At 39.7% G+C, this 19,231-nt stretch overlaps 1 protein-coding gene across 3 annotated transcripts in view; it reads left to right on the top strand.

Moving 5' to 3' along the window:
• The window catches only part of polr3b (polymerase (RNA) III (DNA directed) polypeptide B), a 74,096-nt gene that overhangs the window by 28,890 nt on the left and 25,975 nt on the right, over positions 1-19,231 (top strand). For all 3 annotated transcript variants that reach the window (XM_057836411.1, XM_057836410.1, XM_057836412.1), the window contains 7 exons: positions 5,284-5,445; positions 5,528-5,728; positions 9,183-9,345; positions 11,221-11,374; positions 14,047-14,121; positions 14,213-14,311; positions 14,421-14,548. In XM_057836411.1, the coding sequence (XP_057692394.1) occupies positions 5,284-5,445; positions 5,528-5,728; positions 9,183-9,345; positions 11,221-11,374; positions 14,047-14,121; positions 14,213-14,311; positions 14,421-14,548 (982 nt within the window). The remainder of the gene's footprint in view (positions 1-5,283; positions 5,446-5,527; positions 5,729-9,182; positions 9,346-11,220; positions 11,375-14,046; positions 14,122-14,212; positions 14,312-14,420; positions 14,549-19,231) is intronic.

The raw sequence follows: 19,231 nt of genomic DNA, 5'->3' as shown, positions 1-19,231 counted from the left end.
GTAAATAAATAAATACAAACATTTTGAAAACCCGATATTTTTTGACTGATTCCGAGCCTTTGAAAATTACGGTATGTGATCGGGCCCTCTTAGTCCTAATGAATTGGTCGAAAACTCGACTTTTTAGTCGACAATTCTAAAAATGTTCTCCACTATAAACTAAATACGTTTTAGTCCACGAATAAATAAATAAATAAATAAAAGGTTTACAACGGTTTTGACAAGCCCATAACTGTTGAGTCTACAAGGACATCACCATTTCCATGATGATAATACGTACTCAGCAGGAAAACGGCACATTATTTTCCATTAGTTAAACTCACCTGGACGCCACAAACTGTATGTAAAATGTTTTCCAAGAGTTTAAGAAGACACTGAGTCACCGCGCTAAATGCAAATGCTAACGCTGTGCTAACACTACAAGTTAGTTTAGTGTGTGAGGATCACTCAGCACAGCAAAAGCAACAGGTATTGGTCCAGGTATAAACTTACCAAGCAGCACCTGACACATGTTTCACAAAAAGAGCCTGGAATGGGCACAGACTTACTCACCAGTAGGTGAGTGTGTATGTGTGTGGGGCGGGGGGAAGGCGCAGAACATCACATGAGTGACATGACCAAACACCTGGTAAATGCATGCTAACTACACATACAATAAGAAAATATCTACATTGGGAATTTATGACGGAAACTATGGCGAATTTTAATCTCGTTCTTGTGTCGTCAGATGACAACTGGCATCCATCATGTTATGTTTTATTTTCCAAGACACGTTTTCAGCGCGTCATTGTGACGTCACCGTCATAGAAAAATTGTTCGTTGAGAAAATCTTTTCGTTATCGTCATCGTTGATGAAAAAAAACCACTGTTAGCAAGTTAGCAACTTGTTGGTTGCATTATTAAACAGTGATAACTTTTTAAAATGTTATATCAATTCTTGGCGGGAGCCTATTGGGATATAACCTATAGTATAAGATAAATTGTCACAGCACTAGACTCACCTGCATCTGTTGTTTGTTCCTGCCTCCGCCTTTTATTAAGACTCATTATTTTTCCCTCTGCTTTTTTTCTGTTTTGTTGTCTTCACACCGTCAACCCTGCTTGTATTGCAGCCCTGCCTTTGTCAGGCGGGAGATATGCAGCGGCACCAAAATCCCAAAGCTTTGGAACGGCGGGGATTTTTCAGCGCGCTGACAATAGACGCGCTGCCTTGACTGGAGCGATTGAGCTAATCCACGGGCCCCTGCTCTGATAATGTCATTACGGGTGTCTTAAGGCCTTTAATTTCCCCCCACCCCAACCTGGAGGAGGCGGGAGGGAGTCCTCTTACAATAGGGGCTTACGCCAACAATCTTCTCACTCTCCAATTATGCTTCCCTGACATTCAACTAATTGGCGTGGCTGCGCAACGGAAGCTTAATTTCTTTATTAATTTGAAGCCTGTTTATTGTGATGTATGTTAATGCTTGGGCCGGGCGGCGGGGGTGCGGGGGAGGCGGAACAGAAAACATGACTCGGGCTCGCTGTGTTCTTCACTCACTGGCTGCCATTGATGCCGATAGAAGTCCAAATTCATTTGGACTAAGAGATCTGAAAGCAATCTGCCAACCCTCCCAGTCGAAAAGAATTTGGAAATATAGAGCCGCCAGTGGCAGCAAATTTGTTTTCTCATTCACTTTTGAGATCTAGCCCTGTTCTCGAGCGCAAAGGTGTCAAACTCAAGACATGGGGGCCAGATCTTGGCCGTCACATCATTTAAGTGGCCTGCGAAAGTCAATCTGAAGTTTCTTGCTGAAATAAATTTTAGAGTTTCAGAGATTTTTTATTTTTTTTTAAACGGTTATTATTTTAATGTATTTTCCTCTAAATTTAAAATTATGGAAGAGGATTATGGCCAGTGAAAAAGAAAAAGAAAGCCGTTGGTCAGAATTATCTCATTGAAGCAAGAATTTTGAATTTATAGACTGATCAGAATTCTCTCATTGAAGTAAGAATTTTGAATTTATAGACTGAATTCTGATATTGTTCTTGCCATAACTTTTTAGAATTCTGATTACTTTCGGAGAATTCAAGGTCAGAATTCTCACTTTAGAGTCAGAATTCTGAGAATAAAGTCAGAATTCTCACTTCAAAATGTGTGAATCCTGCCAATTGTTTTTTTTTCTTCACTGGACTTAATCTTTTTCTGTAGACAATAAATAAACATTAAAAAAATGTATCTGTCCGTCTGTCTGTCTGTCTACATACAGTGCGGTGAACAAGTATTTGATACACTGCCAATGGGAAAACCCATTGGCAGTGTATCAAATACTTGTTCTCCCCACTGTATATGTGTGTGTGTACGTACGTACACACACATATACAGGTGTATGTATTGCGGGCTCAGGTGGCTTGAAGTTCCGCTCTGAGACCCCCAATTTGGCGAAATTTCAAAATGGTCCTATATGCATGTGTAATACATCATTGGAAAGCTTAAAATCTCTATTTTCTGGTGGAAGAAGAATTTTGAGCAGGAGGGCATTTAAAAAAGAATAAAATTTAAGCCTCTAAATCCTAAGTCGAGGTGAGCGCTTGAGAGGGAGCATAATTGAAGACACCATGATTTTAACGAGATATTATTGCATACTTACCTTATTTCGATCCAAAAACTCCCTGTAGCATGGATCACCGAGTGTCAAGACACAGTTGTGAATGGCCAAAGCCAGACTATTTGGGGATTTTATGGGTGAAACATGGTAATATAACTAGGGTTGCAATGCAGAAATCGAAGACATCAAGGAGTGGTCGAGATTTTCTTTTTCAAATATTTACCCTTTTAAATGTTTGTTATTTTCAATTTTTCTTTGTTTGGTTGATTATTTATCATCTACAGTACCGGGGGAAATGCGACAGTAGCCAAAAAAAATACAATTAAACGATAGTTATGAGGTACATATCCGTGACCTATTTACAGACACTGTTTTTTTAATTGTGACGTAATTTGTTTAAAATATGTGAGTGAATACTACTAAACTAAATATTAGACATCACTTAATGATTCTAAGCTAAAAATGATAGACGTATCAAATAAAAAATATTACTACTACTTTTTATGGCTGGGTTAAAACAAGCGGTTACGCGGTGTCTAAACAAGGGTCTCCAGGGTAAAACGGACAAATTAAAAATAGTTTTGGGGCTTAATGTGCCATGAAACTGCTATGGCAGCATATAGACATATTGGTCTATCGAACACAACAGTTCTTTTGGCTTAAAATACAGCAGTTTATTTTACAGGGGTGCAAGAGCCTTTCAGCCTTGCCTGTGTTTTCCGCCATATATATATATATATATATATATACACAGTGCCTTGCAAAAGTATTCGGCCCCCTTGAACCTTGCAACCTTTCGCCACATTACAGGCTTCAAACATAAAGATATAAAATTTTAATTTTTTGTCAAGAATCAACAACAAGTGGGACACAATCGTGAAGTGGAACAAAATTTATTGGATAATTTTAACTTTTTTAACAAATAAAAAACTGAAAAGTGGGGCGTGCAATATTATTCGGCCCCCTTGCGTTAATACTTTGTAGCGTCACCTTTTGCTCCAATTACAGCTGCAAGTCGCTTGGGGTATGTTTCTATCAGTTTTGCACATCGAGAGACTGACATTCTTGCCCATTCTTCCTTGCAAAACAGCTCGAGCTCAGTGAGGTTGGATGGAGAGTGTTTGTGAACAGCAGTCTTCAGCTCTTTCCACATATTCTCGATTGGATTCAGGTCTGGACTTTGACTTGGCCATTCTGACACCTGGATACGTTTATTTTTGAACCATTCCATTGTAGATTTGGCTTTATGTTTTGGATCATTGTCCTGTTGGAAGATAAATCTCCGTCCCAGTCTCAGGTCTTGTGAAGATACCAACAGGTTTTCTTCCAGAATGTTCCTGTATTTGGCTGCATCCATCTTCCCGTCAATTTTAACCATCTTCCCTGTCCCTGCTGAAGAAAAGCAGGCCCAAACCATGATGCTGCCACCACCATGTTTGACAGTGGGGATGGTGTGTTCAGGGTGATGAGCTGTGTTGCTTTTACGCCAAACATATCGTTTTGCATTGTGGCCAAAAAGTTCAATTTTGGTTTCATCTGACCAGAGCACCTTCTTCCACATGTTTGGTATGTCTCCCAGGTGGCTTGTGGCAAACTTTAAACGAGACTTTTTATGGATATCTTTGAGAAATGGCTTTCTTCTTGCCACTCTTCAATAAAGGCCAGATTTGTGCAGTGTACGACTGATTGTTGTCCTATGGACAGACTCTCCCACCTCAGCTGTAGATCTCTGCAGTTCATCCAGAGTGATCATGGGCCTCTTGGCTGCATCTCTGATCAGTTTTCTCCTTGTTTGAGAAGAAAGTTTGGAAGGACGGCCGGGTCTTGGTAGATTTGCAGTGGTCTGATGCTCCTTCCATTTCAATATGATGGCTTGCACAATGCTCCTTGAGATGTTTAAAGCTTGGGAAATCTTTTTGTATCCAAATCCGGCTTTAAACTTCTCCACAACAGTATCTCGGACCTGCCTGGTGTGTTCCTTGGTTTTCATAATGCTCTCTGCACTTTAAACAGAACCCTGAGACTATCACAGAGCAGGTGCATTTATACGGAGACTTGATTACACACAGGTGGATTCTATTTATCATCATCGGTTATTTAGGACAACATTGGATCATTCAGAGATCCTCACTGAACTTCTGGAGTGAGTTTGCTGCACTGAAAGTAAAGGGGCCGAATAATATTGCACGCCCCACTTTTCAGTTTTTTATTTGTTACAAATGTTTAAATTAACCAATAAATGTTGTTCCACTTCACGATTGTGTCCCACTTGTTGTTGATTCTTGACAAAAAAATTTAATTTCATATCTTTATGTTTGAAGCCTGAAATGTGGCGAAAGGTTGCAAGATTCAAGGGGGCCGAATATTTTTGCAAGGCACTGTATGTATATAGTTTTTTAAAAATGTTTAAACAAATCTTTAAAAAAATAAAAACAAAAAAGCACTACCAGCCCCAGTCAAAAAGATTTAGACCTTGCTTATGGCAGCCAGTGTTTTACATGTAACTGTAAAATTGCACAAAACTGACTGTCTCCTCTGATTACGTTTTAACTGGTCTACTTATAGTATTTTATTCACAGAGTATGTGTTGTGGTATTTCTGTAAAAGAGGAAGAAAAGTTACATAAAAAAAAAAAAAAAAACGGATTAGACGTCGAAAGAATTAAGCAGAAGTGACATACTTTTGCCTCTTGCAGCTTCTATCTCTACTTTTTGAAGACCTGTTCAAAAAGTTCAACTCTGAACTGAAGAAGATAGCCGACCAGATCATACCCAAACAACGGGCAGCACAGTTCGATGTGGTCAAGCACATGAGACAGGACCAGATCACAAATGGCATGATTAATGCCATTTCCACTGTGAGTGTGTGTGGCCGGATGGCAATAGAAAATGGAAAGTGACCAATTAAGAAGATATTTTTAACCATTTTTCTTATCACAGGGCAACTGGTCCCTGAAGAGATTCAAGATGGACCGTCAGGGGGTGACGCAGGTCTTGTCTCGCCTTTCTTACATTTCAGCCCTGGGCATGATGACCCGGATCTCCTCCCAGTTCGAGAAGACCCGTAAGGTTAGCGGCCCCCGTTCCTTGCAGCCCTCACAGTGGGGCATGCTGTGCCCGTCCGACACACCCGAAGGAGAGGTGAGCCTACTCTAATGGACATTATTGGGTGGTTACTCACAGTTTGGGCTGCTACGATTGAGTCTTTGACAGCTCATCAATTTTTGACTTACCGGAAACACCTATTTTGATAGTTAATCAATTGTTTAAAGAGATTTTTTTTTAATCAAAGAAAAATCGTTAAAAGCTTCTTTCTTGAGCCTCTTTACTCATTGGGTGCCATTGACGGCACCAGATGTCCAATTGAATCAAATAGATGCCAGACGGGTTGGATGTCTAGCACTGTTCATGTCATTGAAACATGAGCATGAGTTAATTGCAATTACTTTCTCATGGTTTTTTTGTGTTTTGTTAAAAAATTTTTTTTTTTTTAAGTTTTAAATTACCAGTTCAGGGTGTCCCCTGCCTACTGCCCGTAGTTAGCTGGGATAGGCTCCAGCACCTCCGCGACCCTCGTGAGGAAAAGTGGCATGGAAATTTTTAAATTTCTTAATATTTTTTAAATTAAAAAAAAAAATCTTTTCTTTTTAATTATTTACAATATATGTATTTATTTTGTTATTAAACCAATGATCCCCAACCCTCGGGCCGGGGACCGTTACTGGCCGTAGCGCATTTGCCTGTGCCTCCTGACACATCTATACTAATCTGAGTAGAGATGTAGGTACGTCGCCCTCTAGTGGTTGGCTGCCCTGACTGGGGTGTTTGCAGCCCAGTGTCAGTCAATGTAAATGGCAATGTTAGCTGTTGTTGGCTGTGTGCTGCGGACAGCGATGTCTTTGGACAGCTTTTTACGGGGAAAAGGCCACCTGGTGAGACAGGAGAGGAGCCTAAAACCAAGTCCATTCTGCATAATATGTGGCAAAAAGCTAGCAAACGAGGCAACAAACTGAGAGCATTGAGAACATCATACCTCGTGGCGAACTGTATTGCTAAAGCCAAGAAACCTTTCACAATAGGGGATAACTCATTATGCCTGCGACCAAGGATATTTGATGTCAAGTTTTAGGAGACGCCGCTGTTAAAAAAGGTTGATTCAGCCTATGAGGAATTACATTTTCCTGCACTTAATGTTCGTTTTTAGCCCCATTGTGTTATTTTATATTTACTGTCTTGTCACACCAGTCTGTGGTGCAAAAAAGGTTGGGGACCACTGATTTAAACTACACAACAGCTAGGCATGTGCCATTATGTGATTCTGACAGTATGATAACCTTAGGCAAAAATATCACGGTTTCCCGGTATCACGATGTTGCAACTACAGCTCTAAAATGTAAATATTCTAAATGAAATTTTAAAAAATGCAGTACTTTAGGTGAGTCTAAACCCAAAACAACAGCTTAACATTATTACCATCAGAACAAAAATAATTGAATTATTTTCCATAAAAAGCGTATGTGTATGTTCGTATCATATTTACATTATACACACGCCCTTTCTCAACACAGACAGTTGCCAGAGAGAAAAAAACACGTTTTACTACTGCTAGACACACTAAACACGCTGGAGTTAACTCTCGTAGCTGGTGGGAAATGTTCATGACAGTGTTTACTAACCTTTAATTTTGTATAAATGCAAAATCATTGGAGGTATTGCCTCCTCAGCAGCCCCCTTTCGCAAACATGTTTTACATGTCGGTTGGCCATCCTCTAAGCTGCGGCCAACTAACTTTTCTGTAGCGGAAATATTCCCATACCAGCGATTTCGTTTTTTTTTTTTTTTGATGAGGGGAAAAGGTTCAGACAATTCATCCAGCCATCGTGTAGCACAGCTGACTCACTGACACTGAGCAATAACCGGTAAGGGAGGTTTGAGCCTTATAGCTGCAAGCGAGGGATTTCGTCACGTATTTTTGGGACATCAAAAATAGCTACAGTACGGCGGAATATTTTTGCGGTTTTTAAAACTTGACGTTTTCATACCACGGTATACCTTGAAACAAGTAACCGGGACACAACACAAAACAATTTTTTTAAAAACTATTTTTCAAAAAAGAAAACCAGTAAAAAAAATAAAGATGATGTAATGTAATGAGTAATTTGCTATTTGCAATAAGCATGTGACAAAATATCGAAATGGTAATATACCGTGATACTTTGTATCCCAAAAAGTTATGGATATGCTCCTGCTAAGAATCGAAATATCATTTTAAAAAGGTGTCAATGATTCAAAAAATAAAAGAAACCAACAAGTTGGTACCAAAATCTTCCACAATAATAGTGTCTCAGTTAACTATATGGCTTCCATTGACAGCGTTGTCTGTTAAGACTGGGAAGGTGGAATGAACAGTCGTTCATTTGAAAACATTCTTTCCGATTGTCGGGGCATTTAGAGGTCACTTTCTGTTCATTTGAGGGGATTTACAGGTCATTTCCTGTTGAGTTACAGTCACTTCCTGTTCTGTAACCCAAAATCAACAGGAAGTGACCCATAAAATGCCCCCAAATCAACCGGAAGTGACTGAAAATAACAAGTAATGACCTGAAATGCCCCAAAATTACCTTGTTGCCTGGAATTGGCTGTCACTGATGACCATAGAAGTGGGACTGGCTGCCATTGACGGTGCTCAACGCCCAATCCATTTAGACTGGGAATGTTCCTTAATTCGGAACCAGAGCATTCACAATCATTCTTTCTGATTTTCAGGGCATTTCCAGGTCACTTTTTGTTCATGTTAGGGCATTTACAGGTCATTTCCTGTTGAGTTTGAGTCACTGCCAAATCATTTGGGACATTCGCGGGTCACTTCCTGTTCGTTAACTCAAAATAAATAGGAAGTGACCCATGAAATACCCCAAAATTCAACAGAAAGTAACTGAAAATAAACAGGTAATGACCTGAAATGGCCCAAAATTCTCTCAATGCCTAGCATTGCTTGCCACTGACGGCCATAGACGTTCAATCCGTTTGAAGTGGGAGGGATGGCACAGATGAACATTCGTTCATTCGCTGCCACCCTCCCACTTCAAATGGATTGGACGTCTACTAGTCATAAACTCATTCCAATTCACAGCAGAAGCTTGTTTTTCTGTTTTTTTATTTTGTAGAATATCCTAGAATGATTTTCTAGAATGTATGGATAATCGTTGTATCTCGATATCGTCAGATCATCGTTATCGTGAGCTTTGTATCGCAAATCGTATCGTATCGTGAGGTACCAAGAGGTTCCCATCCCTAATTTGCAATCATCCGCTTCTCCTATGGCAAAAAAAAAGATTGTTGCTTACTTAGTCCAACTTTACTTAATGCATTGCTTTTAGTTTCAACGCACATAGAGAAATATAACACTTAATATTTATAATAATAATCTGTAACGTCTATGTGAGCCGACTAACCGCAAAAGTTGTGTAATTAAAACAAGAAATAAAATCACTACACAAAAAAATGATATGTGATTGATTGCATATAGATTCACACCAACGGGAAAGATTGATTTGTTATACAAACGCTACATCATGTCATCTCTATGTGGTAGGCCTGTGGGTTGGTGAAAAACCTGGCCCTGATGACACACATCACCACCGACATGGAGGATAGTCCCATAATCAAGCTGGCCTTCAATCTGGGTGTGGAGGATGTCAACTTGCTGTGTGGAGAGGAGCTGGCTTACCCCACTGTCTTCCTTGTCTTCCTCAATGGTAAAACATTTCGTTCATTCACACACAGAGAAACATTCAAATCATTCATTCCCAATCACTCTTGCTTCATTTTTGTTTGGTAGTCGTTTAATTTTATAGTACCGTATTTTTCGGACTATAAGTCGCACCTGAGTATAAGTCGCACCAGCCGAAAAATGCATATATAAGTCGCACTGGAGTATAAGTCGCATTTTGGGGGGAAATTTACTTCATAAGATCCAAGACATAGAACAGATATGTCATCTTGAAAGGCAATTTAAAATAAAAATACAATAGAGAACAACATGCTGAATAAGTGTACAGTATGATAATGTGACATGATGCATGAACAACGAAATGCGAACATGGCCGGTATGTTAAAGTAACATAGGTATTAATAGTTATTCAGATAACTGTAGCAAGCAGAACATGCTAACAAGTTTACCAAACCATCCGTGTCACTCCAAAACACCAAAATAACATGTGAAATGATATAATAATGTGTTAATAATTTCACACATAAGTCGCAACCCCAGCCAAACTTAAAAAAAAAAAAAAAAGCTGTGACTTATAGTCAGAAAAATACAGTAATTGCCTTGGCTTATTACACGTTGGGAAGCACAGCTGCTGATCACTCCAAACTATAATCCTCTGTCTGTGCATGTCAAGTGAAAAATTAGCTTTGTGTTCATGTGTTATTAATTTCACAACAGAAATATACTGCGCTTTAATTACTCTGTTTATGTGGCCCATGATAACTGTCGTTAGCTGCTGCTGTATTTAATTAGCTGTAAGCAGCAGGTAACCAATCTTGTCAGCGCTTGCTCAATATACATATTCACGCACACGAGCAGTGTCCTCCACTGACTTGGTTGTCCCACATGATGTGAACTTGAAGACACCTAGTACTTTAGCCCATGTACTGTGAACCTTGCCTAAATAGCAAAACATGGCAAATATTGGGCAGGTTTCTAAAATGTTTACAATCTTATATCTACGTACTATAATGTGAAAACTTCTAGGGATCGTTTTTTTAATGCTTGTCATCATTAGCCCAGCGACGAAGCTAAGTCTCCCTCAGCTGGTATTTGGCAAGAGCCCTCTAGATCAGGGGTGTCCAAACTTTTTGCAAAGGGGGCCAGATTTGGTGTGGTAAAAGTGTGGAGGGCCAAACTTAGCTGACGTCCTTTACGTAGAACATTATATTTAAGCAAATTTTAGCAAGCCATTCTGTGTGTCACATTTGCTTTATTATTATTTTTTTCAATGAATAATTTCAACAATCTCGCAACTAGCCTTTGTGGCGTTCTCTTTCGACTCAGGCTCTTGGGAAATACTGCTGCTGTGAAATTAAACTAGCTTCAATTTCTCGCTACGTATCTTCCTTGTAATCTTGTCGTACATGTTAGCGTGTCTTGTTTGGTAATATCGCCTCACATTGACCTATTTAAAAACAGCGACTGTCTCTTTGCAAATGATAGACACAGTTATTGCGTATTTTAGTGAAGAAATAGTCCAATTTCCCCCTATCCTTGACACGTCGGCCGTCGCAGTCAACTTTTTTTGTTGTTGATTGTCGCCATTTTAGAAAATTGGGGGTAAAGGGTCACACGGGGTAATGTAGCTTATAGTGCTGCTGCCTTTTAGCAGGTAAATGACGAGCAGCATTAAGTGTGCAAGTTACTTCATATGCTGGTAGCAGTACTGCTGACCAATTTATTAAGTCTGCGGGCCTGACTTTATTGATTTTATGACAGAGGCTGGGGGCCGGATGAAATTTGACACCGGGCTGCATTTGGCCCCCGGGCCGGACTTTGGACATGTCTGCTCTAGATTAATACTCTTGAACATACGCAGTGTTGTATATTTTGAGTAATTCCCTTCTGGCATCCACAGGAAACATTCTCGGCGTCATTCGGGATCATCAAAAGCTAGTCAGCACCTTCAGGCTGATGCGCAGGGCGGGGTTCATCAACGAGTTTGTGTCCATTTCCACTAATATGGCTGACCGATGTGTGTACATCTCATCGGATGGAGGCCGCCTTTGCAGGTCATTGCTTTTGCTAATATTTTTCTTTGTTACAATAAATACTAATGAAATAATAAAACGTTCCGTTATTTCCAGGACTGGAACAGACATGGAATTTCAATTACTTTCAAAGGGGAAATTTATAATACAGTGGTAACTCTATTTATGAAATCACTTAAGTTCTGGAAGTAGTCTCGTAGTGTGAAAATTCTGAATGTATAATACGTGTTTTCCATGTAAATGCCCTAATCCGTTCCAAGGACTACTGAAACGCCACAGTAAATTTTTTATCGGGGTAAAACCGGAATAAAAAGACAGCCAAACACATAGGAATTATTCCATATACCTTACCTAACATAACCATTATTACTTGTAATGATATAAGTAATAGAAAATAATGCAATAGAGAAAAGAAATAAAATATACCGTAATTTTTGCACTAAAAGACGCACCTGACTATAAGCTGCCACCCACCAAATTTGACACAAAATGGCATTTGTTCATAGATAAACTGCACTGGACTATAAGCCGCAGATGTCCTCACTGTATTATGGGATATTTACACCAAAAGATATTAACCGGAAACACTCTGTTTGACCACGACATCATACGACTGTCATAAGACCAAATGAACCACCATGAAGCTTTGAACCAATTGGCTGCAAAGCTTCGTTTCTTCAAGAAGCTTCATTTGGCCATCACTGCTTTCTTGGGTGAGACAGTCAACCTCTGCTGCCACCTGCTGTCAATACTGTTGTTGTCCGATATGCCTCCTAGCATGCATTGCAGCGCTACAGATGTAAATAACAATCAAAATTCATGATTTGTGCTAATTATTGCTTCAGTTACGGTTCTAGTTGTTTCATTTATTGCTAGTTTTGGTATTTGGTAACACTTAATTTGACTGTGGCACCATAAGACTGTCATTAGACAATCATAATTATGACATAAGACAGTAATGAGCATTAATGAATGCTTATAATAGATGTCATTTAGTGTTGTCCAGGAAGTTATTTCACTTTTGAATGGATGTAAAAGATCCGAGCTGGACATAAACGGAGTTAGTGACATAATTTGCCGGATGACTCTTAATGACATCTGTCATAAGCATTCAGTAATGCCTATGATAGTGTCATGTAATAATTATGACGGTCTTATGACGCCGCTGTCAAATAAAGTGTTACCTATTAACCCAAATAAATCAACAAATGAGACGCACTGGATTATAAACCGCAGGATTCAAAATGAAGGAAAAAAGTAGCGGTTTATAGTACGAAAATTACGGTATACAGGTAGTCCTCGGGTTACAACTTACCCAACTTACATGATTTCGACCTTATGATGCCGCAGTCTCGTCCGCAATTTTGGCTCCAGTGTATTTATTTATTTACTTTTTTGTCGCGTAAAAACTATCGAGTTCTTGTTGCTGTTGTTCATGTCAAGATCCCTTCCCCCAGCAGCGTTGCCGTCATCCTGCAATACCTTTCGGGGTGAGTTCTGCTGCTTCCCTGTTTTCATGCTGCTGCTGCTGCTGCTTCTCCCCCTGGCTGCCGACTCGACATTTTGAGTTTGGACTCTGGCGACCTGAGCGGCCATGATATCCCGCCTCCCTACTCTTTTTACAGCGCCCTTTTCTCTCAGCAAGGCAACTCACTCACGAGTAAACCGCGAATAGTCATTGAATATAATAGAATTTAACACAACGTACCTCACAGTATCTTTTTTTTTTTAACTTTATTTTATTAATATGATGTCTAATACATGTTTTTGGATAGTTATTTTGAGATTATGGGGTATTTAGAAGTACTTAAAGGGTTAATGCAAATTTACAAAGAAATTCGGCTTACGTCGCCAGCGAAGGAAAGGAACTCGTTAGTAACCCGGGGACTACCTCTATTAACTTTCGAATGAGGCGATGTCCTCACCTTTTCATGAGATCGAAAATGGCGTTGGCTTTGTGGCAGACTACTGTCTCAGTGATTGTGTCTCCAGCAATTTCCTTTTGCTTAATCCAGAGGAGAAGTCGTCTCTCTCTCTTCATCTCATCATGAAACTGACTCTTGCATGAAAGGATAGTCACACTCTTCGAGGGTGTTATTTTACTGCTTTGATGGTTTCCTTCTTTTTCAGGGTGGTGCATATCGCTAATCTTAGTTTTCGTGACGCAAAAATGCAAGGAGACCTGTGCTCTTATGTAGTGAACTGTGTGTGGGTTTAAAAAAAAAATTTCTTCGTGAGACAAAAACGCAAGGAGACTTGGGCTCTTTTGGCGAAGACGTCGATAACAACAACACAATCACCTGTGCAAGTCATTATACTGCGACACCCAAATTGAAACATCATCAACGATAAACCAATAGGCGAGCAGAATCGCATTAGTGAAGCATGATGGGAAAGATTATGACCAGTCGGGCAGCAGGATCTTATGGCGCGAGATTTGAAAGCAGGAAGTACTTGCGTACATACGTCAGTACACCTTTAACAGTACTGTACTATATTTTTGTCTTTCGTATCCTGAAATTTCTTTTGTAACAAGAGGGAATTCTGCGCGTTCGTGTTGTAACCTGAAAATTCCGTTTATAGAGACGTTCGTAAGTAGAGGTACCACTGTATATGAGGATATGGGTGAATTGAAAAGAACAAATTAAATTTGCAAGTCAATATACGATTCTCTTCACTTGTTATCTTTGTAGACCATACATCATAGTGAAAAAGGGTCAACCCATGGTCAAAAACAAACACATCGAGGATCTGTCGCAAGGTTACAGGTAATACCCGCTACATGTTCTAAAGTTTTCTGCCCTCACTTACAGTATATGGCGTTTGATTTACCGGTACTCATGTTTCTATGCACTTCAGATCCTTTGAGGACTTCCTTCACGAAGGTCTGGTGGAGTACCTGGATGTCAACGAGGAGAACGACTGTCAAATTGCCCTTTATGAGTACATGATACACAAGTGAGTGGTGTACATAATTTGTTCATGCAAGCAACCGTAACCCGACTATGCGATGTTACGTGTGAAGGTGTTTTTTAATGGGGATGTTTTTACTTGTTTTTACACATAGAGACACAACACACTTGGAAATCGAGCCCTTCACGCTACTTGGGGTGTGTGCCGGCCTCATTCCCTACCCCCACCACAACCAGTCGCCCAGGAACACATACCAGTGCGCTATGGGCAAGCAAGCCATGGGTAAGTTAACTCTTTAGCTTTCATGGACAGCGAGAGATGTCCAATCCATTTGAAACGGGAACCCTCCCGGTTAAAATATTTGGGCATCTATTAGTGACAAACAAATTTTTAAATTCACAGCAGAAGGATCAAACAGTTAAGTGATGAGCTTTAGTCTTAGGGTCAGGACAATCTATCACTGTTATCGGTGCAAGTTGAAATCAGAAAGAGTAGAGATAGTCGGATTTTCAAACCAAGCATGCGAGTGTTTTCCCTGCCTGTGTATGTTTGTGTATTTGTAAGTGTGTATGCACATGGACATCAAACACGGGGCGCTTGCGTAGGTCCTCCATTGTGCCATGTGTGTGCGGAGGCCCTTTCCCTGCCAGTCAACCCGAGCGTCATTAGCAATTCATTGTGTCTGCGCTGACCGTGCTCGGGGGAGGTCGGTGTGCTCAGCTGCGAAAGAGCGCCGAGTGCGCACCCGCGGCTCCTTGGTAACCACAACTTCCCCAAACGGCCCCACGAACATTGGTAACCCCCACTGCAACACTTTAGTGCCCCCCCACCCATCTTTACAAAAACACAGACTGGAACTATATTTGGCCCGATATCCTCTGCCTGCTCTGTTTTGTGTGGACAAGGCTATACATGTGCAAATCTGCTTGTGCGGCCCGGGCCTATTATCATAGGCTCTGCGCTTGTAGCCCGATTGTCAAGTAATAGCATGTGACAAATGTCAAAGCCTCCCAGGGAGGCCATTAATTATCCCATAACTTGGCCTGTTCCGCCTCACTAGTGGGGTTAAATAACCACCAAAAACCCAAATCTGCCATTTAGAGATAATTGAAGCAGAGGCATTGAAAAAAAAATCCCATGAGATAGATGACATAATTTACTGTTAATATCTTTATTTTAATTATTTTACTTCTCCAACACGCTTTAATCATAGTTAGCAATAGTTCTCCATAGTTGTAATGTTTTCTACTTCGAGTAAGTGAATGGGTGAGCGAGCAGCTGTCATGCTGTTTGCCGGTCAGTACTGGTTCATTCCAGATTTCTTGGAAATTCTGATTTAAAAAAAAAAAAAAAAAAATCTGATTTTCTACGATACATTCATCAATAGGTGATTAGCAAAGGCTTGACTTGCCATGCCAAATACTTGCCATAGTCACAGTACCAGGAACATGCAAATTTGTACTAATGTTAGCTTTTCTTCCAGAGTGAAAGCTAGTTGATTCTCCAGTGGTTAATACTGACCAGTTATTATAAAGTAAGAATTACATTGTAAAGTAGTGCAGTCATGAAATAAATACTGTAAATCAGTGTTTCTTAACCTAGGTTTGATCGAATACCAGGGGTTCAGTGAGTCAGTCTAAGCGGTTCGGTGAAGGTTAAGACTAAATCTGAGAAAAGTGGCGTTTTACACTGGCTTTTAGACTGGTCAGTCCACTAAATGTATGCTTTTTACCAGCTCTTTTAACTGCTAGTCCTCTATCTGATGGGAGGAGAAGCTGGTTTGCTCAGTGGAAGGTCGACTTGCTTGGTATGAGGAAATTTAACAGACCTGTGGGTAACTGCGTTGACATAAAAAAAAAAAAAAAAAAACATTTGCATCATTTGCATCATATTTTACGCCATGAAAACAGTATGTGAGGCAAGGATGCGATGGACATGAAAATGAAAATAGAAACAGTGTGAAATTAATCGAGTTTAATTTCATTTTCCAATTTGAAAAGCAAATCAAAAGGCCAGGCATGAAAATCTCTCACTTTTTGGCGAAATTCGCCATTTTGAAGTAAAAAAGGATGACCTACGTGAATTGTGTAGATCCGAGGGGAAAATTTTTAAAGGGGGGGTTTGAGGGCTCGGGAGATCTTTTTAATGGCGGACTGTTGGTATGCAAGTGGGAAAAGCGGCACAAAGCCCAAAAAGCGCACCAGAGTGGCCAAAACATTGACTTATTAGAACGAAACCAAGGAGGGTACACTGTCCTGTCTCTTCAATGCCAAGTTTGGCTGCACGTCGGCCGTGAATGAACACCTAAAGCGCCGTCACCTAGTTGTAATTTTGGAAGACCACAGGACAAGCTGGCAGATTGTAAGTCCATCTAACTAACTAACGACATGTTTTATAGAAGTTGCTAAGCCTGTCGCGATATGCAATGAGTCCATTTATCGCACGGTAAATAAAATTGAGGGTGTTCATTTTCACGGCTGTGTTTTATCGTCGCGTGCGTGCGTGCGTGCATACATTTGTGCGTGCGTGTACACCTATGTGTTAATGGCATATGAGACTCAAGTTCCTTTAACAGATGTTTATTGGTCATCATCACGTTGTAGAATTAAAGTTCAGACATACTGTACAAAATAAGGAAATACGTCTATATTAAAAGCTGTTAACGTTAGCATTGCTACATTGAGGCTAATGGGGAAAAAAAACAACCTACTTTAGCCTGCTATAAAACATTGGCAGTCTTCTCCAAAACGCAAACTTGCGGTTAAAAGGTGATGCTTCAAACATGAAAAATCGCTGGTTAACAGCATTTGCAAACGAAAAAATTGCAATGACAAAAAGAGCTTTTTTTTGCCGAGTGTAAAGCTTACTGTTAGCGGTTTAGCGAACGTATTTCCGGTGAACATTTCAAAATAAAAGCACGTCATGTTCATCATATAAATAACGATTTCTAGAGTTAATCCCATATACTTCAGAATTCAGATTCTACACTAAGAATAGCTTTAAAATGACACACTTTATGAAAAATCTGATTGGCAATGATTATAATACTATTATATATAGTAGTATACTATAATATTAATGCTAGATATTTTTTAAAGAATTGTTGTGAATCATGTTGGAAAGGCGAAGTCAGTGTTCTTAATCTGTTTACAGTCCATTGTTTTGCACCAGTTAATGCTATCAGCATTTGACCTCATTGTTTATTTGTGACTTAGTGTTATTTATGTGTATATTTGTACTTTGATAAAGAATTTAAGAGTTCCAAACTGTTTTTGTGAATTAAAAAGCGTCATCAAAAATTTAAATGCTAGATTAGTTAAAAAAAAAGGGGGGGGGGGGATTATTTGATTTGTCGACTAATCATAAAAATAGTCAGCTGACTAATCGGGAGAAAATTAGTCGTTTGGGACAGTCCTAGTTGTACAGTGTGCCGGAACATATTTCCTCCACACCCTTCTCACCTTTTTAACTCCTGACCCATTTTCATGCCTGAAAGGCAAATTATTTGTTGTAAATTCAAATTTTGGGGGGATTTTTGAGAAGATTCATGTGTATATTTTTTTAACGTAATGGCTTTGTGTACAAACTTGGCGATCATTTTGTACAGGGTATTTCATTAAATTTGAATAATTTCATATCATTTGAGATGTAAACATGACAGAAACTGCACGGTCAAGGTGAATGCAACCAAGCAAGTTTAATATTGAACAATGTAAGATATATTCTTCTAAATCTGAATGAAAAAATTCTAAGATATGCGCATTGAGCCAGTCTTGGTTTAGTTTTGTGATGATGCTGCAGGCATAAAGATAAAAACATACATTCTGGCCTGATTAAAAACATGCTATCTAAATGTAAAGAAATTTGAATGGAAATTCACTTAGGTTTTAGCTTTCTAGCTTAGATATATTGATTTGGAATTTAAAAAAAAAAAAAAAAAAAAGGATATTTACAGTGCCTTGCAAAAGTATTCGGCCCCCTTGAATCTTGCAACCTTTCGCCACATTTCAGGCTTCAAACATAAAGATATGAAATTAAATTTTTTTGTCAAGAATCAACAACAAGTGGGACACAATCGTGAAGTGGAACAACATTTATTGGTTAATTTAAACTTTTTTAACAAATAAAAAACTGAAAAGTGGGGCGTGCAATATTATTCGGCCCCTTTACTTTCAGTGCAGCAAACTCACTCCAGAAGTTCAGTGAGGATCTCTGAATGATCCAATGTTGTCCTAAATGACCGATGATGATAAATAGAATCCACCTGTGTGTAATCAAGTCTCCGTATAAATGCACCTGCTCTGTGATAGTCTCAGGGTTCTGTTTAAAGTGCAGAGAGCATTATGAAAACCAAGGAACACACCAGGCAGGTCCGAGATACTGTTGTGGAGAAGTTTAAAGCCGGATTTGGATACAAAAAGATTTCCCAAGCTTTAAACATCTCAAGGAGCACTGTGCAAGCCATCATATTGAAATGGAAGGAGCATCAGACCACTGCAAATCTACCAAGACCCGGCCGTCCTTCCAAACTTTCTTCTCAAACAAGGAGAAAACTGATCAGAGATGTAGCCAAGAGGCCCATGATCACTCTGGATGAACTGCAGAGATCTACAGCTGAGGTGGGAGAGTCTGTCCATAGGACAACAATCAGTCGTACACTGCACAAATCTGGCCTTTATGGAAGAGTGGCAAGAAGAAAGCCATTTCTCAAAGATATCCATAAAAAGTCTCGTTTAAAGTTTTCCACAAGCCACCTGGGAGACACACCAAACATGTGGAAGAAGGTGCTCTGGTCAGATGAAACCAAAATTGAACTTTTTGGCCACAATGCAAAACGATATGTTTGGCGTAAAAGCAACACAGCTCATCACCCTGAACACACCATCCCCACTGTCAAACATGGTGGTGGCAGCATCATGGTTTGGGCCTGCTTTTCTTCAGCAGGGACAGGGAAGATGGTTAAAA

Source organism: Corythoichthys intestinalis, chromosome 5 (genome assembly GCF_030265065.1).
Source record: "Corythoichthys intestinalis isolate RoL2023-P3 chromosome 5, ASM3026506v1, whole genome shotgun sequence".
Classification (NCBI taxonomy): domain Eukaryota; kingdom Metazoa; phylum Chordata; class Actinopteri; order Syngnathiformes; family Syngnathidae; genus Corythoichthys; species Corythoichthys intestinalis.
The sequence above is the reverse complement of the archived record's forward strand: the minus strand, read 5'-3'. Positions and strand labels throughout refer to the sequence as shown.